Source organism: Oryzias latipes, chromosome 1 (assembly GCF_002234675.1).
Source record: "Oryzias latipes chromosome 1, ASM223467v1".
Classification (NCBI taxonomy): Eukaryota; Metazoa; Chordata; class Actinopteri; order Beloniformes; family Adrianichthyidae; genus Oryzias; species Oryzias latipes.
In genome coordinates this window covers 29,147,127-29,174,660 of record NC_019859.2, presented here as the reverse complement: position 1 = coordinate 29,174,660, position 27,534 = coordinate 29,147,127, and the positions used below count along the sequence as shown (strand labels likewise).

Sequence of the window (27,534 nt, the reverse complement as noted above, 5' to 3'; positions counted from 1 at the left end):
AAAACACGAGGATTTCCACAAAAACATTTTTTATTGTAAAAACAAAAAAACATTTTTGACTCTTCAAAGGAGAAAAACTGTTTAAAACCCCAAATAACCGTCCAATAATTTCCGTATTTTTTGTTTATTATTTTCAAGATGAAAGAATCAGGGAATGTTATTTAAAAAAAAAAGGCTGAAAATGCAAATAAAAAGACGGAAGAAAGGAAAACTATTTGTAATAAATGATTGAATTACTAAACTTAGAAGTGAATTCAGAAACTCACTTTTGAGTCTTTGTTCTGTTATCTTGTGCTCCTTTTTTATCTTATTTATTTTTCAGCTAAAATCCAGACCCTGAAAGATCTTCATTCAGATGAGAGGACGCTTCACCACCAGACTCGCTCTGCTGTGGCGTCCGAGCGTCTCTCTGTGATGAAGGATTACAGCTGGAAAACAAACTTTATTTAAAAAAGGATTATAAATACAGTCATAGGAGTCAGAGGAGACAAAAAGCCCAGAACTTCCAGAAGCTGCAGAAATCGGATCTAACAAGAATCATCAGTTTAAGATGCATCAGTGGAGGTTTTCCTAATCGCCACGGCGATGAAGAGGACTCATCTTCAGCACATTCAGAGAGTTTGTTAGGATTGTTCATGAAGACGTTAGTAACAGATCACTAGACTCTACCTCCATCACTCACAGCAGCACAAACACTTGACGTTATTAGAGGAGTTAAGGTCACGCGCTCCTGTGGGCGGAGTCATAGGGACGCCTCTGCTGTAACTGTCAGACCAACGAATACTGTTTTAAAGCTAAAGTGTCCTTGGGTCGGTTCCCCGTCGGGCCGCTGCACCACCTGATCGTCCAGAGGAGAGGCCACGTTCATCCTGTTTCCACAGTTCAGAGCTTTGTGGAGTTTATGGAAGAACTGCCAAATAACAGGCCAAAGAGTTTGTGTGCATGTCCACGTGCACGAGAAGGTGTCAGTGTGGGGCAGCATGGATGATGGGGAGTGGGGGGGCTTCAGGAGATGGTGGAGAACTCCTTCAGCAGGACGTCCTGACTCAGTGTGTTCAGAGACACGTTCTTCCTCACGTTCAGACTGATGGAACGAACCTGCAGAGAGACAAGAGTGAGCCTTACACGTGCACGCTTCTGATGTGCACACCCACCTCACGTGCACGCCTCTGACATGCACACCCACGTGCACGCCTCTGACATGCACACCCACGTGCACGCCTCTGACATGCACACCCACGTGCACACCTCTGACATGCACACCCACCTCACATGCACACCTCTGACATGCACACCCACCTCACGTGCACGCCTCTCTGAGACATGCCCCTCCCTCGTGCACGCCTCTGACACATGCACACTCATGACATGTGCACGCCCCTTACACATGCACACTCATGACATGCACACGCTTGTAGCAGAGGCAGACCACTAAGCCCTGAATCTCTCCACCATTTGATTAAATTCTGACTTAACATGATCTCATTTAACTTTAAGAAATGTATTAAATATTTATCTAAAACTTTTTCTGTTGCAAACACTTTACCGTAACACCCATTCACATTTATCACAGGGAAAATTTCAGACAGAAGGAATTCTGACATTAAAACCTCACAGAAAACCCAAAGACATTTTAATTCAAATTCAGCTTCATCGATAGGATTTTTCTCTCTCTCGAAGGATTCAAACCCCTGAACTCCTCCTCCTGAGCCGCTGACTCGGAAACCCCTCGTATGCGTTCTGCTTCTCACCAGCTCCTTGAAGAAGGCCGCCTCCTTGGGCTGCTCCGAGTATCTCTCAAACTGGTCCAGACCGTCCTGCAGCTTGAGGGTCAGCGTGTCGTAGTTTGAGCGGACCACCTCCAGAACCTGCAGGGATCGAACACGGGACCATGACGCAGAGCACAAGCAACATCTTCAGAGCCAACCGAACCATCAAAGACGAGGATGATGAAGATGACGATGACAGCTCAGGACTCCACAAAGACAGATTTTTGGGGGTTTTTTTGGTGGCAAAAGCCATTACTAGATTTATATTCCAATCCTTTTGTGTGTGTGATGCCATGAAATGTGCTTTACCAGTGGATTTATGTTAAATGTTTAAAATCTTAAGGTCAGGCATGAAGGGTCAAAGATGGGGAAGAAGAGAACGAAGAGCAGCTGCATCAGAGAGGAGGCGGAGCCTGCTGATGGAGCAGCTGAGGAAGACGCCTGCAGTCACACATGTTCCTGCTTTCTTCATCATAATACCGTCCGTTGACCTCACAAAAACTGTTTGTGTTCTTCTGCCTTCCTTTCTGACTCCATGTCCTCGATTTTTCAGCTGACCTCAACCAACTGCTAAGGTGAATCCTCTCCTTTAGTCCGAAGGCTTCACGTTTCCGCGCCTTTAACCTCAACTTGTATTTAATAAAACCATCTCCTTCTCAGGAGGATGTTGATGAGCCGCAGAACAACAGGAACACTCAGCTCTTAAAAGAAAAATCAGACTTATTTGGAGAATAGAGGAAGCTGCTTCAGATGCAGATGTCCAGGCTCAGGACTTTTCTTCTTTCAACAACAAAACATATAAAAGTCGTCCAGTTGATTCTTTTTAGCAGTCGGCTCATGCCTGAGATCTTCGCTGATTGTCCCACAGATGTTTGAGGCTCATCGTTGAAAAGCAGCTAAACCTCACAGAAATCATCTCCTCCACTACCCAGCATGCAGCACTGTCCTCTACAACATCAGAAGATCAGAAGCCGACCTCTCTGTTCCACTGAGAAACAAAACCAAACCCCACCCAGCTGAGCCTAAGGTCCAGGCGTCTCGTGTCATCAAGGGGCGCCACCACGCAGCACGGTCCTCATCCAAACGGACGGATGAGGAGCTCAGACGTTTTGAGCGCGTGGAGCAAATCTAGCCCGTCTTCTTCTGGATCCTCCTCTCATCATTTCTCCTTGCTGGGATGTCTTTAAGGCTGGAGCAATCTGTGGATGGGAGCTGCTTCTCTTCCATCTGCTTCACCTGAATTTTTGTTTTTACAGCAGGTCACATGACAGGAAATGCTTTTCCAGAGGCCATCAGGGGTTCTCTGATTTTGGGTTTCTCTGATCAATCACCATGGAGGACTGTCAAACAGCACAAGCTCTGCTTGGATGAGTCAGCATTTTTTTCTGAACACGCATGTTCTTCTCAAGCTCCGGAGTTTTCTTTGTTAGCTGAAAAATTCATGAGTTTTCCTTTGAAACGGCAGCCCTCATTACGGAGCGCGGCTTCAGTTAGAAAGCTGCTGTTGGCTTCTGGAGAGCGTGAGGCGGCGAGGAGTTTACCTGCTCCTCTGACAGCTGCGAGATGTGGTTGACTGCGGCGTACGACTCGATCTTGGGATTAAAATGGTTGACGATGGCCCTTAAAGAAGCAAAAAACAATGACATTAACAACATTTTAGTAAAATAATTCAAGAGGAGGTCAGCTCTGAGGAGAAACGCCTGCAAACACGAGAAAAAAACGGTTTGATTCTGTGGTTTGTGCAAAGCAGGAACCCTCTGAGGAGAGCGTCTGCCTCCGTGACACACGTGTTTGCAGGAGGAACAGCAGATATTCAGTGCTGCCATATAATGCATCTTGGGATGCAGCAAACGGGAACAATCGCCTTCCATCAGCAGAGAAGCAGCTGGAAGAAGAACATTTCCCATTTCCTCTGGTTCTCCTTCCTCACGTCCTCCTTCATTAACTCTTATTTTCTCTCATTTCCCATCTTTTCACTGCTCGCCTGTCTGTCAGCTCTTGTTCTAGTGGAATCTCTCTAAACTTGTGAATTTCTGATGAACTCCTTCCGCTCTGCAGAAACTGTGTCCTAGAAAATGACACGTTTTTTTTTTTTTTGCCTAAAAAGGGCAAAATCCTGATTAAAAGACCACTGGGAAGACTGTTAAGGTCGATGAAAAAATGATCGGAGTTTCAAAAGCGATTTGAACATCCTGATAAACGACCCCCACACGGTTCTGCTGCCATTCTTTCAGACTGTGTTCTGCATTCGGCCGGTTAATTTCTGTCCTGTTTCGTGTTTTATCTGTGAATCTGCTGGATTCTTGGAACACGTTCACCGAACACGGCCGTGGGATTCTTTTTTTACTTTCCTTTAAAGACTTAAGTCCTTGTTTGATCAGACTGATCCGGTTTCGTCCTCCTGTCATCATTCCTGACTTTTCTCTTACCGTTAAGGCGTCTGTTAATCCTGAACCAAGGAGCTAGAAAGAAGGTTAACAGACGATTTTGCTCATTCAAATCTCCAGGGAATCCCACTAGATCAGCGCTGCTCGTTCCTTTTCCTCCAGATCTACCACCCTGACTGTTTTCCAGATCTCCAAGTCCTGCTAGCTGCGGATTGGCTCAATCAGATGTCTCCACATTCACACCTGGTCCAGGTAATCAGCAGGAAGCAGTGCAGGGAGAGCTGGAAAACAGGCAGGCTGGTAGATCTCAAGGACCAGGACTGAGCAGCCCTGCACTACAATCTGCCGTGTTTTTTCATTATTAGATGATGGAAACATGCCAGTGATTTTCTGAAGAAAAAAATTCTGATAGAAGTTTGAAACATTTTAAATACTTTCTCATTCTCTCTATAAATCCTGTGCAGAGGTACCCCCCCTCCCTCTCTAAACAAAAGAAAGGTACAGAAGATGACCGGCCAGCTGTGCAGTCAGTGAAGAGGAGCTGCTAATGGGCAGCAACACGTGTGATGTTTGTGTAGAACGTGTGCGTCTTTACCGGATGTTCACGAGGGCGTGCGTGACTTTGCTGGCTCCTTCCTTCCACTGGCCAGCGTTGGTGGACACTCGCAAAACTGAGGACAGAAGACAGGCAGGATCAACCTTTGACCTTTGACTCTGTCTGCTCAGGAAAACTCCCAGCATGCCCAGGTGCACCTGTACTGGTGTGTTTCAAACGTACCCATGCAGTAGAGGTTGTCAAAGACTTGGTGCATTCGTACGATCTCATAATACAGCTCATCGTAGCTGTTGGAGGTGGGCAGGAAGGTGTCGCCGTAGGTTATGAACATGTTGAAGAGGTTCACGATCTGGTTGAAGACACGGACCAGGAGAAGTTCAGGGGAACCAAACACAACTTCATGTGATCCTTCAGAGAACCTAAAGTCTACGCTCAGCTCAGGAAAATGACTTCTAGTCCTTACACAAAAACAAAATAAAACACAAGTTCTTTGAAACAGAAGAGTCTCTTTCAGCGCTGCTGAATGTGAACGGGCGAATCGCCACCGTCACTGGCAGCCCTCAGAACAGACTGGACGCTTGATGAAGGAGAAATAGGTTTCTTCTCCAGTGCGGATGTAAAACGCAGACATGAGAATTAAGAATCAAAGTACCTGAAGGAGTTCAGTAGAACTGAACTCCTCCAGCGGCCCGGCGTGACGGAAACCAGTTGGACGTGAGCAGAAGCTCTTCCCGAGACACCGCAGACTGAAACGAGTCCAAATGAAGCCCAGCTGGAACGGTTTGATGAAAATTTAAAGGCTGTCAGGAAACATTCATCTGCCGCAGCCAACCAACACCCCACCCCCACCTTCACATATGTGGAACATCTGATGTATTCAGCTAAAGTCTTAAACGACACAAATAAAGAGAAACTACAAACAAAGAAACATGGCGGACACATAATCTCCCAAAAACATGAGCTCTGCTGAAGAAAACCCACCTTTCAATGGCTGAGAACAGCTTTGACTTCATATAGAAACAAAAATGAACCAAACAAAAAAAACCTGACCTGCCTCAAACGTAAACTCAGGAAGAACTTGTCAGACACGATAACAACAGAAAGCACAAAGCTTCAGCCCCCGTGAGGAGTTTTACAACCTTTTCAAGCTTCTTCGAACAATAACCCAAACAAACAAATAAACATTCACCATTTTACACCCGTCTTACAGCAGCTTCATTGGTTACCAGTATCTCAGCGAATCACTTACAAAATCCTCATTTTAACCTTCAAAGCCCTCCACAACCTCGTCCTTCTGTATCCTTTAGAGTTCCTGACTGTTGCTACTCCTGTCGCTCCCTCAGATCCTCTTCCTCCCTTCGACTGGCTGCTCCACCATCACGTCTCATTCAGCAATTCTCCCTCCCCCCTGATCTCTGAAATATGGACTCGCTTTCTCAGTTCTCCAAACATCTGAAAACGTACCTTTTTCATTGTGCATATGACATTTAAACTGTTGTTTTAGCTGTTGATTTATTTGTGTTCTTGTTGTTTTTTTATGCTGTTATTCATCTTATGTACTGTGAGGCAACCTTAAGTGTCAAGAAAGGGGCCATATAAATAACATTCATTAGAATTATTATTCAGCCCTTACATGCCCCATCTGTCTTTGGTTCACTTTCTCTAACAGACTGCAGCGTTCACACTAAAGTGAACCGCGCCAGAATCCATCTGCAGCGAACGGAAACCCTGGTCCTGAAGAGGACCAGAGGAGGATCAGGCTGCAGTTCAAACCGGCAGCAGAGTTTCTCACCAGTAAAGCCAGGTGGAAGATGTTGTGCTTGGACAGGAGCGACGTCTCGTTCGACATCAGGAACTTCAGCAGGTTGATGAGAGCTGCACAGAGACAAACATGACTGCAGTGAGGGGGGGACGTCCTAACAAAACCTTTAAGAGGAAATCCAACATCCACGCGTGAAAAGTAGAACCCGGTTCCATCCAGTCAAATCAAGATCTATGGATTCTTCAGGCGCCTGTTTTATGCGAGTGTGATGTGGAGAGAATTGATGGGATTGATGGAGACTGTCTGCAGGCTAAAGGCAGGACCTCCAGGATAACGAGAATCATTCTCCAATCTCTTCTGAAGGGGAAGCTTTCAGTTTGTTTTAAAAACACAAACCACCAGATTTTCCTTAAAGAAGAAACAACAGCAGGTCCGGTCTTAATGGAAGAAGTGAGCACAGAACTGAACCAGGCATCTGGACTTCTGCCTAAAGTTTTTGCTTTTATTCTAGCATAAAGACTGCTACCTGACCAAAGCTCCCTCCAGGTGTAGTGTAACCGGATTCTGCACTTCTTCTGGTAACAAAGCAGTTTGTGGATGATCTGCACACAGCGCCTAAGCAAAGAACAACAATAAATAATTAAGAAAGAATGACTTGAAAGTATGTTGAAAGAAGCTGGACAGTGGTGCGCTCACAAATACAAGTCAAAGGGGAAATCCTTCATCATATGAGTGACGACGAACTCCACCATCAGGTCTAGAAAAGAAGAAAGAACAAGGGTTACATGCAGGCTCCAGCGTGGAGCGGGAACATTTCTGAAGTCGGGTCTACAGCGGACAGACTGTTTGACAGAACGCTGCACAGCTTCAGTGCAGGTTTAAACACTTGGACTGGCTTACTGAAGCTCAGAGCAAAGCAGACGGAGGCCGATCAGATGTGGAGTGAAGGCAGTTCAGGTTGACCGACTTTTTAACGTTTAGAGCCCAAAAACTCATGCTGACTGTAAGACGTCTTTAATTTTCTTACTGTAAAAGTAAAATTGATTTATATGCAAAACTGATTATTTTTTAATGTTTTTATTTATTTTTTTCTAAATTTGAACAATTCGAACACAAAAACATTTGAACAATTTAAGCATCAAGTATCAAAAAGATGTCAACCCCCCCACCCCACCCCACCCTTCAACTTAAGACAGCCAGACAAGTAAAATAATAATAAAATATATATATATATATAAACATAAAAAATAAATAAAAGGTATAGAGGCAATCAATACATACAGGAATTTGAACTTTTTTTCCCCCCTCCGGGTTAAAATAAAATAATTTCACAGGTCTTTCAGTCCACTGACCAGTTTATGAACAAAGCATTAAAAAAGATTGCTTTCAATTAATGTTCTGTCATTGTAAAAGTAGTAAAACTGATCATTTTCAAACATGTTTAGTTACTGGAGCTTACTGATTGTTTTGTGGCATCACGTTCAGTCTGAAAAGTCATCAGTCCTGTAACATTTCCTTTAGATTGTATTTTTATATTTCCATGAGAACATTTAGAAAGGGAAGCATATCTGCCACAAGTCTGTCGTTTCTATGTGAAGAGGCAGGGTCTTCATCGCTTCACATCCGCTGTATTTGCGACATTTCACTGATGCTGAAATGTTTCCTCCACTTCAGTGTTTGCCATGTTTCAGTAATTGCTCTACTTTAACGTTTTCTTTACTTCAGCGTCTGCTATGCATCGTGTCTGCTCCACCTCAGTGATTGGTTTAAACTGACACCTTTCTGTCTGACGTGTACTCTTTCTCTAGAGTGATGTACATTTACCTGGACACAGAGGTGAAGCCCTATTAGGGCAGTGTTGCTGTCACAACGCTTATTCATCAAAATATTTCATATTTTGCAACTTCCTCTAATTTGTCTCTGCGAAATTGTTTAAAGCAGATGATAAATATGCAAGGATATTATTTTCAGGAGATTTTAATGCTCTTCAGTGTTTGCTTTGTTCCAATAATCGCTCTACTTTTCTGATATTTGTTCCGCTTCAGTGTTTTTGGGCCTGAGCTTCGGCCTATTGGCAGTTTTCATACCTAGAACGGCACAAACCAGCGGCCTGGACGGGATGTTTTTGCCCACCGCTTTTTTTCTGTGTCTCATGGGCTGCAAAAAAAAAAGAAAAAACACGTGTTAAGGTACATGACAGACAATGCCTGAATTAAAGTAAACCAAGTAGGCAAGAACCTCACATGGATCACATGGAGTTATGGAATAGTTATGATATCCTAACCGATGCAGTAAGCAGCTTTTCAGTTCTCCAAAACCGTGGAAGACGACAAAGATGTAAACCAAGAAAAGATCTGAGGAAATCAAAACGATCCCTTTGATGTTGCTGACAAAACCAGAGCGGAGCATGAAGAACTCTGCCTCACAGAGAAGCAGAAACACGGCTGCGGTTTGCTCTGAAGAATGACGTTTGAACGCTGGATCAGTGGAAGCAGGTCATGTGGTCTGAAGAGTCTGGTTCCAATGTCCATAAAGATGAACACATCAGGTAACAAGAGAGGAGGACGGAAGGAACCATCCATTCATCACGTCTAGAGAACCACCAAACAGCCCTGTGGGGCGGGGCTACCTCCTAAATAAATGAATGACATCCTATCCATGAAGGTTCTTTCCCTGATCATCAACATCTCAGAAAAAATGTACTCTACTCAATTCAATTTTATTTGTATAGCCAAAAATTGCAACAACAGTCGTCTCAATGGCCTTCGTACCAGTAATTGTACCAATTGTAACATGATGGCTACAAAACTCAACTTCCACGTTCTTGTAATGAAAGTCAGATGGAAGAAAAACCACAATATGGGCGACAGCTTAGGAAGCTCACTGACAGATCTGAGTACAACCGCTGCTCACCATTCTGTGGAGCTCCACCCTGAAGTTCATGTTGTCATCGTGGAGGAAGGCGTCTGCATACTGGTCCTAGAACCACAGGGGGAGAAAAAAAAGCTGCTCAGACTGAAGGAGGACGGATGCATTGAAAGTGCAGACGCTCACACCTCTGCGATGCAGGTGAGGATGATCAGGCACAGCCTGGCGCTGTTGAGGCGATGCTCATCTGCAAACACACGAGCTGTGAGCAAAACACCGAGCCACTGCCGACCAGAACCACTGGACAGCAGAACAACCGTCGTCATGACGGACGGGGGACAAACGGAGAGGAGGACGGTTCTCCTCACCTTTGGTGTCCTGCATCACGATGGAGGCGTACTTCAGGAAGGTGATGAGAAGGTTGCTCGTCTGCAGGTTTGGGTCTAAAGGCAGCTCTGGGTTGTTGATCACTGAGAGGTAAAACATGAAAATCATTTCTAAAACAAACAATGATCCAAGAGATCACCAGAGATCCAAGACAAGATCTTCACGTCTTACAGTTTCAAACACACTTTGGGCAAAAAGATAACATTAAATGATAACAAAAAGCAGGGTTTTTTGGGTATTTTTATTGGGGACATATCACTGAATTTGCTGCGTGGCTGTTTCCAGACAGCAGGTTTTTCTCCAAAATGTCAACTCCTTCCCACGGCTGCCATGTTGGAGTCTGTTTCAGGCCCGCTGGTGTGTTCAGGGTCATCACGGTCAAAGCAGAACTCTGTCTGTTAGATCCACCAGCAACATTTTCTAATCAGCCAATAAGATAAATCCCTTTCAGGCATTTATCCACTTGTGCAGGTTTCAGCTGATATTTTTGGAGCTCTCTAAATATCACCATGAATAAATCAACTCAACAGTTGATTTTAGAATAAAAAATAAACTGTTCTTATGCTTAAAACCTCCCAGAACAGAGAAAGAGAGCAGAGTTCTTAAGTTAGTTTTTCTCAGACACGGTTTGTGTTTGTCATGAACCGGGATGAGGGGCCTTCCTAGTCTCTCATTCCTGGAGGAACATATAAGGGGGCGGAGTCACCTGTAAGACTTTGACAGGTGACTCCGCCTCAGTCACAACAATCGTCTGTTTTAAAGACGTCACACACTACCGCCTGATGACGACTCTGACGAAGGCAGAAGTGATTCCGCCGAAACATGTACGGTATATTGACAAACACAAACAGTGTGAGAAAAAATACCTCAAGAACTCAGTTAACTTTGTAGAAACAATGAACTTTATTGAATTATTAAGAGAAAGAGAGCAGTTTGAGGGAATCAGAGCAAAAGCTTTGTTCTCATCAGCAAAAGTCCCTCCTTTACCCTTTTGCTGCTGCCGCCGTGTGCGACAGCCAGCATGGAAGATCTCTCTCATGGATAAATGATGAGAAGTGGATCCCTCCCAGGTCAGACCTCAGGTGACAGATCATTCTGTCAGGCTCCAAACAAAAACCTAAATCTGCGATCCTGGTTGCTCAACGCAGAGCACAGAGGCCTGAGACCTAAAGATCCAGCGCAGAGCAGCTCACATGCAGCACGTGCATCCGCATTTCAGCTGCAGCTTAATATTTTATAGACAAAAAGGCTCTGATGGAACCAGAGACGGAAACATGGAGCTTTTAACATCAACAGGGCTTCTGCATGCCAAACTACCTTCACCTTCCAGTAAATCTGCTGTGACAACCTTAACCCCCCCCCCCTGAGGAGGTACTCGCTTAAACCTGGAGCTTTTCTGTTGAACATTGAAGGGGTTTGTGAGGAACGTGAGCGGCTTGTTTCTTCCTTACCACCTGAAAGCTGCTGGGCTTTCTGTGGTTGTGAGAATCGTCTCATTTGGAGATTTGGCTTCGTGTCAGATTAAAGCGAAGCAAAGCAACAAAAAAACTGTGAACAAGAACATTTTCCAGATAATCCAGTCCAGTTAGAACCGGAAGCAGATTAACTGCTGTGAGGAAAGCGGAGCAGTCGTTCATGTTTATCAGGTCACACTCGTCTCACAATTCCTCCATCATTTCACGTGACGGCTTCCAACCTACAGTGTTCATCTGTTCTGTACGGTGGCCCTGAAGTGCAATTCACTTAACCCAAAAACCTTTTAACCCTTGTGCTATCTTAGATGACCCCACCCTTACATTGACGTGTTATTCCTACCATGACAAAGGTGGATAAAGGTGGAGAGGATTTCATGTAATCCATGGACACCAGTGAAGATCACAAATCATTGAAGAAAAAAGGCTCAGCGCACTGTCTAGTGGGTCTAGATGACCCAACTCCCAGTGTTAAAGTGCCTAGGATAGCACAAGGGTTAGAGAGGGGCACTAAAAAAAAAGTAACCAAATATTTAAAAAAAAAAAAAAAAACTGCAATAAATTTTAGAAAACAAAACAAAATTCCAAGTACTTTCCCAGAAAAACAAAAGAAATGTTAAAAAAAAAAAAACAAGATACCGGAAAAAGTAGGTACTTTCCAAAAAAAATATTTTTTTTAACGTTTTAATATTTGTTTAGCTTTTATAATTGTCGTTGTGTTCTTTATGTTTTTGCATAGAGTGATTTGTTAATAACAAAAAAAGATATTTTTTTGAAAAATGCCAGCGCCGGGTCTCGAACTATGCGAGCTTAGCACCAAGGATTCCCCATGTTTTTCCACCTGAATGGAGGCCAAAATCCTGGAAATCCTGGAATATCTTGAAAAGTTCAAGGATTTGAAGGACCAAAAGTCATAGCTGGAAAAAGATGAAAAAACCTGAACAATTTAATAGTTGAATAGTTAAAGTAGCTTAAAAATTGTAGAAGGAATTAAGCGCCAGAAAGTGGCAGAAGATCCCATAATCAAGAAATATATAAAGAGAAACAGAAAAACCATTAACAATAAAATATTTAATGTATTTTTACATTTTGATCAGAGCTTAAATATGCATCAGCTTTATTTATACTGATCTTTTTAAACAAATATCAAGTTACTGTCATCAACAAAAAAGGAAAAATGCTACTTTCCTACCAACAAACATATTATTGACCAGCACTGAATGTCTACAAATATATTCTAAAAAACATGAAGCTAGAAACCAAGAAACCACGGTTTGTGCCAGAAACACTTTCCTGTCCCTGGACTAGTGATTATCCGTCCATTTGACCCTTTCCAGAAAGACCAGAGTGATGTTGTAAACCGCTAAGATGGTGACGGATGAAAAACTGGCCCCAAAAAGCTTTCAACAGGCCGAGGTGACCGGTGTGTCGTAAACACTTCTGTGGTTTGTACCTGAGGTAAAAAAAAAAACAGTCCAGGCGTAGGCTGTGGCTTACCATCGAGGGAGGGCGGTGTCGTGCCAAGAGGTGTTGTGGGTGTGGTTGGAGTCGGGGTGGGCGGGGCAGGTACAATGTCAATTTCAGGGTGGCTCTGTTGAGAGAAACAAAAGCAAATGTTGACAGTTGACTACATAGTTCCATAACTGTTTTAGGAACATACAAGAACATGAAAACCCATGAAGGAATTCATTTTACAGTGACGTGTATTTGAACGACCTGGCTGTTCCTGTTATAAAGGGTGGGGAGGCACTGAAGAAGAGGAAAGGTTTAATCCAGATTTATATTTCCTATCCCTAAGGATTACGGTTCAATTCTCACTCTGCCCACCCATGTATGTTGAAGTGTCCTTGGGTGAGACACTGAACCCCATGTGGGTAGCGCCTTGTGAATGTCTGCTGTGACTGTGAAGGCCTTTGGGCTTTGCTTATATTACTGCCTCCCTGCATTTGTTCCTTAATCACAAGGAGAAGTGTGGAATCTTACTCCTTAGGATCTAAAGACAAGTTGTTGCTTTCTCTTCCATTTGCCCACACAGAGCTGGGAAAAAAAAGCCTTTGTCCACTCTGCTCCTTTTGCTTGGAATATGCTGCAGAATGACTGGAAATTAACTGAACTGGTATCTTTAAATGTTTTTAAGAACTAGCTCAAAGCATCAGAGACTGAAACAATGATGTACAACTGCTTTTTATGATGCATGTGGTTTTAATGATGTTTGCTTTTATGTGTTTTTCATATTGAAATGTTGCTGCCTCTTGGCCAGGACTCCCTTGGAAAAGAGGTTTTTAATCTCAATGGCACTTTCCTGGTTAAATAAAGGTTTAATAAAATAAATAAATAAAAGAGCTCCAGGTCTCCTTCTCTTTTCATAGAAAGAACATTCAAAGGATCAGCATTCAGACCAGACAGCGAAGCCCCCACCTGAGCCAAGACGGTGATGAAGTTTCTGTTCAGATGCACGGCTTCATAAAGCGCCAGCAGGATCGCCTCGTTGGTTCTGGAGAAAGAAATGCCACAGAAAAGATTCCTTTTCTGTTCAACAACGTCTACATTTTTTCCCCGAGACCTTTGGAAATGTTCTTCTGCGCTTCATTGCTTGTATTGACAGCATCTGCAGGAGCGTCCAGCCTGAAGTAAACTAAACTGTATGGATGCTCCTTAGGACAACTGTCACAAGCACTGAACTATAGTTTCTTTAGACAGTCAATGAAAAATGCACAGAATTAGTCACTTGTTCAATTACTGCAAATGTAAACTTCGGTGTATTTAAAGTGCATCTCCAAGGATTCATTGTAATGACTATGTTTAAAAAGAGTTAAGGAAGACAGCTATTGGCTAAAGGCGGCTAACAGCCATTCATAACAGCAGCTAATAACGAGCAGGTTTAGCAAATGGATGGATGCACCGCAAAATCATGCATCCATCCATTTGCTAAACCTACTCAGGATCACGGGGTTGCCACTTTCACATAAGTCATGCATCCAGGTTTTCTATATATGGTTCTCCAGTTCACTGCAGACCCAGCTCACATTCACATCTAAGAGACAATTTGGAGTCACAAATAATCTATGGTTGGTGGTTAGCGCTCTTGCCTCACAGCAAGAAGGCCCCCGGTTGAAGTCCCGGCTGTGGGACCTAAACCAGAACACCAGTGGGGGACCTTTATGTGCACCGTCCAAAAACACGCTTCATAGGTTAATTGGTTACTCTAAATTGTCCCTGCGAGTGTGTATGGGTGTGTGATTTGTGGCCCCTGCGACTGACTGGCGACCTGTCCAGGATGTCTCCTCCCCTCGCTCATGAGTGGCCGGGATAGGCTCCGGCAGCCCCGCGACCCCGAAAGGGACAAAAAGGGTTTCTAAAATGAATGAATAATCTATGGAGCATGTTTTTAGACCGTGGGAGAAAACGCCCGAAGAAAAAAGTTCATCAGTGAAATCATTTCAGCCTCAAAACCTTTTTTTCTACAAATAATATCTTTTTCATTTCTAGGATAAAGCTTCCTGCGTCTTGGGTTTCTCACTTTTAGACATCCTGATGACTCTAAACTGAGCTTTTCAGAGCTTTCTCTACAACCTTCTGCCAATCTGAGCTCATCAATCCAGGATTATGTGAGTGTTAAATTAATCAAATTTCCACAGCCTGAAGGGCTTCGTGACCCATAAGGAATATTTCTGTGCTTCATTCAGTCCCAAAGGGGAATTCTGTCATGTAGTGCAGTTTGTAGTTACAAAATAGAGGAAAGCCATTGAAGTGACATAACTTCACACTTACTGTACTGACAGCTTCTCATCTGCATCTGCTATAAACATGCTGCCGACCTGCAGACAGAAGAGTCACCAAACACAGGTGAGCCTTAAAAACATCAGCAGGTCTGTTGGGAAATTAAATATGAAAGGGGGCGGGCTCGTACCATACTGGTTAGGGCTGAGAAGAAGCCGCCCTGGTGCTCCTCCTCTTTGTCTTTGTACTGTCTGTAACCAGAAAAAACGTCAAAGGAAAAGAGTCCAGAAGCTCAGAAGTGCGTGACTCTGCGTGCACAAACACGTGACCGCCTTCACAAACAACTCCAGAAGAGCCGTCAGCCATAAATAACACAAACTGAAGTCAGCAGAAAATCCTCGAACAGAAGGAAAGATCTCACCTGTTATATTCGGTCAGAGCTTGATGGACGACCATTCCCATCCCCTGAGGAGAGGGAGGAGCTTCAATCAGAACTTTGATTTTTTTCATTACTGTTCTTAATGGAAAAACAGGACTTACATCTAATGTTGGCTCATCGTCCACGATGGACAGCTTTACAATGTACGGATTCACCGACTGGAAACAAAAACAAAACTTTATTAATCAAACGCAAACAACAGCCACTTTCCGTGACAGTAACTCAGAGTTTAACGTTTTCGTGATTCAACCAGAGCTCCTGCTAAAAAGGCTTTTTTCACCAGTATGAAACCAAATAGATGTTTTAATCACACAAACAGACATTTTGTTACGTGCAGACACAAATCATATAAATGTTTAAATGTGACAGTTGGGTGGAGTTAATTCAGTCTCAATAATCAGAAATGCACACAACCGGTTTTACAAATGCACACGCTCCGATTCACAAATGTCATTTTATGCAAACGTGAAAAATAAATTCGGAAATACACACCCTGTGTTTCACAAACACACAGATTGTGTTTCACACATGCACACTAAATGTTTTACAAATGCACAATAAGTGTTTCTCACAAATGTGCACACTGTATTTCACAAAAACATTTTAGAAATTCACAATAAATGTATCAGAAATGCACAGTAAGTGCTTCACAAACATGATTTTTAGGTACACATGTGATGTGAACTCACAGATCATTCGAACTGCAGACTGTGCATTCAAAATCCCGTTCTCGTTTGTGAATCTCCCTGTGTGTGTGAGAGATTTTTCTACGGTGAATATTGAGACTCATCTGACGGAGCGGGTCAACTAATGTCACCATTGGCTAGTGAATCTGTCAATCAAACTCATCGGCAAAGCAGGCGGGTTCGCTTTTAGCCAATCGAATGGCCCCTTACACTCTTCACTCTCAACTGACGAGGGAGGGAGCTGTTCAACACAGCAGTTGAAAGGACGCGGGCGGCAAACATGGCGGAGAGTTCTTCTGAACGGGATCAGTCTCAGCCCGTAAGTAATGCATTTATTTGATCATTCCCTCGTTGTACGTCCTGTAATGTTATTGAATACTAAGTTGAAGCGTTCTCCTTTGCCAAGTGACATGTGTGAATGCTTTATGAACACTGCAGCCGAGTCGTTTGCAGAGTACCCCCACCGCAAATTAGCTTAGCTTTGTTTTGCTTAACCTGTGCAAGTTGTGGCTGCCTGTGAGTGTGAGTGAAGTTCAAGCCGGTGTCGGTTCAAGCTAGCGTCTATAGCCAATGATCTGTAGGTTCTTAACATGATTCATAAGGAACTAAGGGGAAAAGCATGCCGGATTTACAGCAGCAAAGAAAGTTTAATAAAAAGTATTGATTTGGAGACGGCGATTTGTTTAAACACTGATGCTATGCTAACTAGCTAGTTTTTCCGTGTGCTGCCTTTATGTAAACGCGATCCGGGTTAAAGTTAGACACAGCATTTTCACAGCCCAGACTTTAAGACGGGGTGGATATGTGCAACAAAGTTAATTCATATGACATTCATGAAAACGCCATTTTTAAATATAACAGACATGAATCCACTGTTGAATGAAAGAAGCCTCATTAAGTTTCTAACGTTAGAACCCGTATTCATTGTGATGACCAGCCCTATGAGATTGTGTCAGAGTGACAGCCACTAAATTCCCCGTATCTTTACTTCCAATGACGTAATGACAAGAATCCCAAACATTATGTTTTTAGGCTGTTTTGTAGTCGATAAGTAGTCACAGAAAGGGTGGATGGGAGAAATCAGCTGTCAACAGTGATTTGAGTAGAAGTTACTGTAAGTATTACACACAGGCTTCCTGTGATCAGTGTCTTGTCTCTGATTTTTTTTAAAGGTGTTCTTTACTACAAGCTCAAGTAATCATAGCAAGAGTGTTTTAAAAAATTCCCCTTTCATATATTTGAAAATTATGTAATTTAATCTCAGACAGCTAAATGATCTAATCCATGTTTGTTGTGTTTTTATTTATTCTCTAGGAATTACTGAATGTGACAGCGTGACAATCTTTTGTTCCTCGTGCCATCAGGCAATACAACTCTCTGGCAGGGCATCTTACAAGTAATTTCTTTTAATTTTACCCACTGATTTTCCAATTATTTATCTTTTTTTATCAATCTTTTTATTTTGTGATATTTCTATTTGTAATGCATGTGTGTTTATGTGTTTTTTTAAGATGGCCATTTAAAAAAAAGTTCCTCAGGGATTATTAAATACCCTTCTATTCTATTCTATTTCATATTTTATCATCCTATTGTATTACTGTTTTACCTGTCAATTGGGAATTTAGCATTTTTGCCCCTGTAAATATCTGTCAGTTGAAAGTATTTGTACTTGTATTCCATAGATCTTGTACCTGAGAAGATAGCAGAGAACAACTGTGCAGACACCCACTTGGCCTTCTTCAGTGACGCTGTGAACGTTTATGGCTTTCCTCTGAGGTATTCATGTTATTCATAAAGAAATATTTTATTCACATATCAGGCAGTATAAGTACTTGGTTATTTGTACAAAAATAAAATTACTTTTTTTAGACTCCTCTCCATAAACAAAGGCAACTCTAAAACTCTTTCCCCTCATGAATAACATTTTACCCCCCCCTAACAGTCTCTCTCACCTCATTTTTTCCCCAGTGATACATGTAACCCACTCCTGCAATTTATCTAACCTAGAAATTCTACTTATTGGCATCATACATAAGAACATTACATTTTAAACTGATGTGTACCGTATTGGCGATGCATTTGTAATTATGTGTTTGAGACATGATTTTCATGTTATTGTCAGGGTGAGAGGAGATCACGGAGGAGAACATGTGGGCATAGCAGAGTTAATGCTCACAGTACGTACAACTGACACAAACGGCTTCATTGTGGGAAAAGTGTACACACAATCAACGGTGAGTTGAACCTAGTTTTAGAAGCTTTAATATATACACAGGGCTCCAGACTGCGTCCATTTGGTCGCATTTTGCGACCAAAATTTGAGAGTGTGCGACTGAATTTTACACCCAGTCGCACATGTGCTACCAGTAAATTTGCCTCCCCCACCCTCCGTATTTTTTATACATTAAACATGAAAGGAGCACGTCAATGATCGATGAAATGAGAGATGAAATCATCAATGAGACGCGAGCGCACACGCACGCAGGCAGACACACACACTCGCGCGAATACTCATGAGACTGGAGCACACGCGAGCACACACTCGCATTTCATTGAGTGATGCCTGAGGCGGCCAATGCGTGTGAGAAGAATAGGGAAAGTCACTGCAAGTGGCTAAAATATGTGGAGGGGGCGGGGCCTAGAGATAATCGAGCGCGCGTAAACATCCGTGGGAAGGAAACGGAGACAAATATCATCACAACCTGATATGTGCGTCTGAGCTATGAGCAAGCGAACTATTGATTCGTTCTTCCGACCTGCAGCTAGTGTACCAGTGACAGAGTGTACAGCAGGGGTCTCAAACTCGCATGAAATCGAAGCTGCAGCGAGACTGAAAGAGACCAGGAATTAGGAGTTGTCCTTAACATTCAATTTCGTTTTAATATGCCTCTCCCCCTAAGTATGAGCTGTGATATTACATCTTTTATAATTATTTTAATGTTTTGTAATGGATGTAGCCTTTTTTTAATCAGTTGGTATTTTAAATTATTTTAATTGATCAGTGAACTACAAAAAACCCATCAGGACGCATGTCCCATAATGCATTGTTTTGTAGTCTGTAGGGCAGCTTTTAGTCAGTTCAATACTAAATTTCCAGCTGCGTTCGCTCTGATTGGTGTCTTGCTCTCACCCCTTTCTCGTGATATTTTTGTTTTGATTGACAGGTGATGTTGGAGCAAAAAAATATACGTCACACACCAGGTGATCTGTGCAGCGTTGCGTCCATCTGGGTGATCTCAAACACGCTTATTGTGCATCTTGGCTGAACCTATTTGGTGTCACCAACATGAATTTCCATCCTCTAATATTTACATACATTTAAGTATTGTTTGAAACTGTGAAATTACGAAAGGTTACTACGGTAATCACTTGTTACTAAAAACTTTTTTTATTCTAAAAGTATGGTTTTTTTTTTACTATTTTTACTTAGTTGTACTGTCGTGACAGCGATGGTGCTGTCAGTTTACCTTCATGTTGCATCTTCAAAAGTGCAGAATAAAATATGACACTGAATTAGAAACAGCACATTGTAATTTCTGCATCTATTATTAAAGTATTTATTAGCAATACAGTGGAATTTAGTAGATTTGGTTAGAATGTTGATTTACGGTATGCGCCCCTAAATTTTCTGGTTGTGCCCCTAAAATTTAGGGGCCACTATGCTCCTAGTGAAAAAAGTTAGTCTGGAGCCCTGATACATAAAAGTGAATGATGTATTAAAAATAAATCTGACAATATATTTCTTTTTGCTTTTTTTCCAAATACAGGATTGAGCCCCTCTGGTGTGATGTCTTCATGACTGTTACTGGTTTATATTACAACATCCTGCACTCTCCTGAGGACCAAGACTTGCTCAATATCAGTCACATCACGTATTCTGCTGCCATTACATTTTTCTACCATGCATTCAGGCCAGTTTGGATGTCTTTAGTGACGCGTGGGACACCCATCCAATCAGGATGGAGCAAAGCATGACACCAAATCAGCTGTGGCTGTTGGGCTTGACCCAGAACCCTGTTTCTGATCCCCGGGTAAATGCTTTATTTAATCTCACTGTACTGGACAACTGATTTGTGTGCAGTTTGACTAAAGTGGAAAGTATCAAGAAGAGTATCATGAAATCATAATGACTACAGTGAATTTTCATCGAAAATGAATGAAAAGGATTATTGTTGTGTGGTGCAAACAATTTCCCTAAATTGTTTGTTTGTAGGAAGAATAGCACATCTGCAAGTTCAAAATGCATCACAATGTTTGGCATTATGAGCCATCATATGTACTAATCTCACTACTTTGTTAAGGATCACTTATTTGCAAATTATAAACAGTTATGGAGATATGAAGTCTGCCTGCAAGCAACAATATAAGTTATTATTAGTCGGTCACTGTTCCTACATAATCTAAAACACAAAAAAAACAGTGCTGTTCATAAACAGTATCTTTTTTTTTTTTTTTTTGTCAGGGTATGCTGGTTCCAGAGATTGAATGGGAGGAGAGTGGATCCATGGCTGAACCTCATCCTGGGATCAATGTCCCGGTATGGGACAGTCCTCTTTTGGGTCCACAAATGTTGGAACTGCAAGATGACAACCCATTGTGGAATTCAGACCGTTTGGGAGTGGACCTACATCTTTACTGTCCAGTGTGTTTAGAACTTAATTTAGGCGACATAATTACATACAGAAGAAGAGAGACTGAGGGGAGTAAGACAGAGTTCAAATCAATACTGCTGTATTGTTCAAGGGACTTCATTGTATGTAAGGATGTTATGAAAATTAGTTCCAGTTTAAATAAAATTCAAATCAGTAGAGATCCCACATTTGCTTAAATTTTGATGTTTTAATCTGTCCATGTTTTCACTGAATTTTACTCTGCAATAAAGGGTGAATGTTTGCACTTTGTTGTTCTATGACCATCTTTTGTTGTGTAGTATTTAACCAGCTATAAAACCCAGAGAGATGAGGATCTTTTTTGCAAGGGTGACCTGGCCAAGAGGTGTATATGTATATGGTTACAATATAAAATCAATGACATTTGAGTTATTAAAAAAATAAAATTAAGGTCCAGCAAAGTGACTTCGGGCTGAGCAGGGGAGGTGTATATTGGGTGTCTGTGATTGACAGTGAGATGAACTTGAGGTAATGTAGTCCCACTGCGTGGTACGGAGCAAAGTGATGACAGTTTCTCCACAAAACCTTCTGTGGAAGTTGAAGATTTTTCTCCTCCACCTTCATATGATCCAAACCGTGTCTGAGTGTTGAAATGACGCTAGCATGAAAGCTAAGAGAATAACGTACAAACAATCCCGAGTGAAACGTTCATTGTAAATCCCATGACCAGTACAGAGTTCGATGGATTCAATGTCAACTGCATTCAACCACTGTTGCCTTGCTTCCAGGTCCACTGAAAAGTTGCACAAGCCAGTAATTTTTGACAACCGAAGGCAAATAAACCGACAAGCCATGCTAAAGCTAACACGCTAACGACCGACTGGTACAGAATCAAACATGGGCGGGGCTTTTGCCACCCGCAGAAAGCGTAGAGAAAGTGTAAGGGGCCATTCGATTGGCCAAAAGCGAACCCGCCTGCTTTCCCGATGAGTTTGATTGACAGATTCACTAGCCAATGGTGAGATTAGTTGACCCGCTCCGTCAGATGAGTCTCAATATTCACCGTAGAAAAATCTCTCACACACACGGGGAGATTCACAAACGAGAACGGGATTTTGAATGCACAGTCTGCAATTCGAATGATCTGTGAGTTCACATCACATGTGTACCTAAAAATCATGTTTGTGAAGCACTAACTGTGCATTTCTGATACATTTATTGTGAATTTCTAAAATGTTTTTTGTGAAACACAGTGTGCACATTTGTGAGAAACATTTATTGTGCATTTGTAAAACATTTAGTGTGCATGTGTGAAACACAATCTGTGTGTTTGTGAAACACAGGGTGTGTATTTCCGAATTTATTTTTCAGGTTTGCATAAAATGACATTTGTGAATCGGAGCGTGTGCATTTGTAAAACCGGTTGTGTGCATTTCTGATTATTGAGACTGAATTAACTCCATACAGTTGGGTTTAGGTTCCTAAATAGTTGGACAGGAGTAGGACTGCACGATATGGGGAAAACTCGCGATTTGCGATATTAATGATCAATATTGTGATGACGATAAAAAAAAGGAAAACAACCAAAAAAAATTCCATTTCACTCCAACAGTTTTATATATACCGGTACACACCTTAAATTATACTCCAAATGACCCTAGACTACATAAGAGGCGAGCGTCTAACATAAAAGGGCTCCATCTGATTGGTCAACAACGTGAAGGGGTGCATCCGATTGGTCAAATGAATAAAGGGATTGATTTGATTCGTTAAATACTTCAGGCTGCCATAAGATTGTTTTAACACATTTAAGGTAACCATTTATCGCAATTTTCTCCACCTTTTGCGATATACGTATTCCACAGCGTAATATCCTCAACAACGTTTGGAAGTGTGCCATAGGAATCGTGCTCTGGTCCAACTGTTCAGAGACGTCACATGCAGAAGGAATCTAACACTGAGGCTAAACACGTGAGGCTTTCCCAGGAAAACAGTTGTGTGTTGATTACTTCATCAAAAATACAAGCACAGCCCCCCCTCCACACATGAATAAAACACACACCTCGTACTTTCTGTAGTTAACGAGCAGGGCCAGAAGAACGACAGCATCGTACCCATGCTGCCCCCTGCTGGACGAATCCGACAGGATCTGTGCAGGACAGGAAGGACTGATAAAACTGAGAGGACGGAGAAATACAGAAAATAAACCAGAATGATTTTCTTCAAACAAATCACGCACCTGCAGAATGGCTTCAAAGATGCTGTTGATCATCACATACTCCAGTATGGTGTTCTGGCTGATGTTGTCTGTTACCTGCAGACCAGTTAAACAAGATTACAGTCGGTACATTTAGAAGAGATTGTGGAGTTTCCTAACTTTTTTATTCCACTGTAAAGTCTCATTACTTTAGCTGGTAAATTAGTCAAGTTTCTGCTCCAACTTGACATACGACACAATACAGAAAACAGAGCATCTCATTAGGAAGGAGTAACTTTTTATACAATTTTCCTTAAATTGATTTATTTTTCACCTGTAAGACATTCAATTGTGCAGCAATGAGAGATTTCTTTTTCTTTTCTAGAAGCAAAATCTGATTATATTTCAGAGTTTGGTCATTCTGAGTGAAAAACAAACTCCTGCTAAGCTTTAGGTCATCTACTCCTGAGTTACGGTGCAAGAATCGGGACGATTATGGGCTCGCTCCAGGTTACCACTGGAGTCCTTAAGTGATACAAAACACAAACATTGTAAGAGCTTTCTTATTATTTCATTAAGTGTTCAAATATAACAAGAATTTATGCCAAGAACCTTAAATAATTCCTGAGCAAAAACACATGTTCAGGGTTCAAATGTGACAGGCTGGTTTTGGAAAACAGCAGCAATAATAAGAATACTATTTATTTTCCTCTTTGAAAAACAATTTTCTCAAATGAAAATGTCAAAAACACACTCATGGAAAACCTCATATAAAAATTAATAATAACTTTAATTACTGAACTTTTTTGTAAATAAGAAGACGTCCTTTTTTTTACTTGACTCTCCTTTTAGTGTAGAACCGGGACCCCCACCCCCTTAAATGAGGAGCAACATGTAGAAAAGGGAACCATTCGATCCCAGAGAAAAATCATCGTGTCCTACATTTTTGAGTTGAGCTGCACTGGAGCTTTTGCTTTCGTTTTCACTACAGTCTGGCCTGTTTGGTGGTTTTAAACTCCACCCGCATGCATTATGCAGTTGTAGGTTCTCCAACTGTATGGCCTGGTCATTTATGGCACGTATCAAACAAGGAAACCAGATCTAGCCTGAAGGGAGAACGAGAGCAGTTTAACCCTAAAGTCCCTTTGAACAGCTGAGGGAGTAAGGAGGGCCGCTGGGATTTCCCTGTTTCTTCAAACAATAAGCTTTTATTTTCCACAAACGGCCTGTTTGTGTTTTCTCACCGTCACCAAACACAACAGCAGTTTGAGACAGAGGCTCTTCAGGCTCTCTGAGCTGTCTCCACAAAGAAGACTGTCCAAGCGCTCCATCAGGTCCTGAAGCAAGAAAGAAATCGAGTCAGAGGATGGAAGGATTACATCTTTTCTTCCTTCTAAATCTCTACAGACCTTCATTCTTTGCTCGGCCTTGTCGAACCCCATCAGCATGTTGATGATGTCGAAGCCAGACGCCGACTTGTTCTTATGGTGGACTCCTCGGAAAAGTGCACAGAGAGTCTGAGGATGGAAAGCATAGCGGACGCTTAGTGAAAGGCTCGGATGCCAGTCGAACCAGGTTGTTTGAAAGGTTTTGTCAGAAGCTGATGGGCTGTCCCAGCACACCGAGCTCACATTTCCTGTCTGTGCTTTTCGTTCGCAGTGGGGGTCACAGCAAGCGAGGACAGAAGCAGCTTCGCTCACGCAGACATCACATACCTGCAGAGCGTTGACCACCTTGATCTGGTGTTCCTCTCCCAGAGCCTGAACGCAGTGGTGAAACAGAGAGTTGACGTTGTCTTGAATACACTGGGCGTCCTCTCCATCGATGCTCTCCAGTTTGGACTCCAGGTACTCCAGGTTCACCTGAGAAGAAGCAGAAGACATTGTTGAAACAAACACTCGGAAAAAGCAGCCGTTTGCTTCAATAGGAACTCAGACCTTCATGAGAAACAGCTCATCCCAGAAGCGAGGGTTGTTCTTGGCTGGATCCTCCTTCTACATCAAAGCACAGAAGACTTTCTTAGCGCCTGAACATGCAGTCCAACGACACATCCGCCGCTTGCTGCCTTTGCTGATACTTACAGCAAATATCTCGTCGTACATCAAGACCACCTTTTCTTTCAGAGGTTTTTTGGAGGACGATGTCCTCCTCAGCAGCCCTGCCTTCTTCTCAACCTGGGACATGTCTGCAGAGCCTGAAGGATCAAAGAAAATGTCCATTACACGTCACGTTCAGCCGGTTTTCTACTCCGTCTAAAAATCAGGACAATGTGGTGAACAAAAGGAAGGTTTTCTGTATCGCATTCATCATTGAAGTCTTCATCTGTGTTTGACCTGCTTTGATGTTCAGGACTAAGGAACTGTTCTCCTTTTTCGTCAAAATTTCAGCTGTATTCGGACCGGAAAGGTCAGTCGGTCCAGACCAAGTCCACTCAATTTGAGTCCTGAACATTGCTTTTGGTCTGTATTCGACTGCTTTTCAACTGGACTATTCTGTTTTGAACTAAAGCTTGTAAACAAAGACTAAAGATCTCTTCAGTCCTTTGCCAAGAATAATGAGGCAAAGCAAGGAGAGAAAGAATAATGGAAGTTCTATCCTTTGCAAACCCTGTCAGGATAGTTCACCAATTCCAACTTTATATTTCGCTGACCAATTTTGAACGTCTGTATCAATGTCAGGCATGCTGCACGAGGAGACAGTTAAGAAGTTACACTGATTAGTATTCAGGACATATAGATGGCCAAGAAAACAGTGTTAGAAGCAAAGTATCACGTTGAAAATTGTTTTAAGAAGCCACATTTCAGTGACTTGCTGAGTCTAGTTGCTCTACGTTTATGGTTGGCTCCTTCCTCCTGTTTACATCCCATAATATCCGGCAACAGTGGCCGTTTTGGTTCAGTTGTTCCGCTCCGAGCACAGAGTCTATTCAGACTGAGGGAACTGAGAGCTAACTGGAGCTCAGTCAAACAAACCCAGACCACTGTGAAAGATGGATCCGAGTGCGGTTCCGGACCAGGGTCCGCTTGGGTGCATTCAGACTAAAAACATGTTACGGTTTAGTGGGGGAAACAAACTCGGGCTCACTTTAAGTTAAGTTAACCAAATGAGTCCATGCTTCTCAGATGAATTGGCAAAAACTCACTTGTTTGGAAAGACTAATGACATTTCTGCCCCCTTCAAGTTCATCTTGCCTACAGAAAAGTGGGGATTGTGTGTCTGTGTTGCTGTATGTGTGTGTGGTTGTATGAGCATATGTGTGTGTCTTCATTTTGGATAGCATCATTTTCTTATCAATTTAGGAACTAATATCTTAAATAAATGTGACAAATCTATGTATTTTCATTTGAAATGTTTTTTTTAATTTGCTTGAAAAGAACCGATCAATCATCAAAAAGCTGTTCTACGTCTTCACAGACTCTCCTGGACTTCCATAGTGTTGAATAACCTTGTTGTTGATGTGGATTGATGAGGTTTGAGGTGTGATAGCTTCTTAAAAACATCCTAATAATAACACATTAATAATGTTCCTTCAGGTCAAATGATTCATGGACAGTCTTCATGCTGAAGCTCATATCATTCTTGAGAGGAACCTTGAAGCTTCTGGAGAAAACAGCAGAGAAGGAGGCAAAGCTCTGCACAGAATAGCATTTTGTCCTGCACTAGCAGGCAGGTTTGCGCAGACATGTAGCTTCGGTTCTGCTCTACCTCAAACCAAACATTTGCTGACAGGGTCTCTCTTTTTAACCCTTGTGCTATCTAGTGGGGTGGAAGTGGGGTCATCTGGACCCCACAAGATAGCACAAGGGTTAAAAGCCGAAAAGAGTGAGGGATGCATTCTGTGACATGACTTCCGGTGTCATACCTGCTGGGGCTCACCTGTCAGGAGTCTTACCTGAAAGACATTTACTGCCCAACGACGATACAAACTCAAACAAGAATCACATCAATGCTTAATGACGTAAAGCAAGGACGGAAGCCTCCAGGCAAAGTCACACACTGAAATATCTGCTACCAAATCAATTTATGGATAAACTACCACTTGGTTAGTATTGGTTTTGGTAACTGACAAAGACGAATACTAGGTAGAATTTTTTGCTAGGTAACGTAACGAAGACCAGCGTCACGACGAACGGTGGGTTAAGCTGTCTGACAGACACACGAGTTTAACAATTAACGAGCACAAAGTAACCTAAAGTAACTACAACAACATGTTAGCTTAGCGGCGCTAAGCTAATATTAATCTGAAACGGCGATAGCGATTATTTCATCTCGTTTACATGTCAGCCGTCTGACTGTCATTGTTGACACACAGACACTGTTTTATGTGAAAATTCGAAAAAAGTCGTGCATTCTTACCGTATTCAAACAATCCCAATTTAGGGCGTAAATGTTTGATTCATGAGTCCTTTAGAACAGAACCTGCTAGCCTGCTTCTGTTAGCATCCTGCCGGGCTTCCGGGTCTTAGCGCCCGACAAATAAACATCCGTCGGTCTGTGTCAGAGGCTCGTGCACGTGCAGACAGCTCACAGGAAACGCGCATTTTCAGCACACTTCAGTTAACTTATTGCTTTTTTGTTATTTAAAGTTTTATAGGGAAAAATAAAGGTTGTCTGCTGCTTTGACACAATGAACACTATTTAAAAGGGGGAGAAAATTTGCTAAATCATTACAAATATAAAG

General features: G+C 42.3%; 1 protein-coding gene across 1 annotated transcript; it reads right to left on the bottom strand.

Annotated features, from left to right (window-relative positions):
- Positions 1 to 26: 26 nt before the first annotated feature.
- Positions 27 to 27,365, bottom strand: armh3 (armadillo-like helical domain containing 3). Its single transcript, XM_004066175.4, has 26 exons — positions 27,210 to 27,365; positions 24,935 to 25,047; positions 24,791 to 24,847; positions 24,569 to 24,715; positions 24,263 to 24,370; positions 24,098 to 24,190; positions 22,896 to 22,970; positions 22,719 to 22,805; positions 15,462 to 15,518; positions 15,343 to 15,386; positions 15,112 to 15,172; positions 14,973 to 15,019; positions 13,620 to 13,695; positions 12,699 to 12,792; positions 9,711 to 9,812; positions 9,531 to 9,589; positions 9,388 to 9,453; positions 8,562 to 8,631; positions 7,171 to 7,231; positions 7,001 to 7,089; positions 6,505 to 6,587; positions 4,935 to 5,061; positions 4,752 to 4,827; positions 3,311 to 3,389; positions 1,752 to 1,868; positions 27 to 1,098 (listed from the first exon to the last, which is right to left on the bottom strand). Exons 2-26 carry the CDS (start codon positions 25,034 to 25,036, stop codon positions 1,006 to 1,008), a joined length of 2,070 nt encoding a protein of 689 aa, XP_004066223.1. The 5' UTR covers positions 25,037 to 25,047; positions 27,210 to 27,365; the 3' UTR covers positions 27 to 1,005.
- Between the last annotated feature and the right edge of the window lie 169 nt (positions 27,366 to 27,534).

Bases quoted from the DNA above. Each gene is read 5' to 3' on its own strand.
- armh3 (XM_004066175.4), bottom strand. From the start codon at position 25,036: ATGTCCCAGGTTGAGAAGAAGGCAGGGCTGCTGAGGAGGACATCGTCC. The intron at 24,848-24,934 runs GTAAGTATCAGC...GCTTTGATGTAG, and splicing joins TGTACGACGAGATATTTGCT to AAGGAGGATCCAGCCAAGAA. The intron at 1,099-1,751 runs GTGAGAAGCAGA...GTCTCTCTGCAG, and splicing joins CGGCCTTCTTCAAGGAGCTG to GTTCGTTCCATCAGTCTGAA.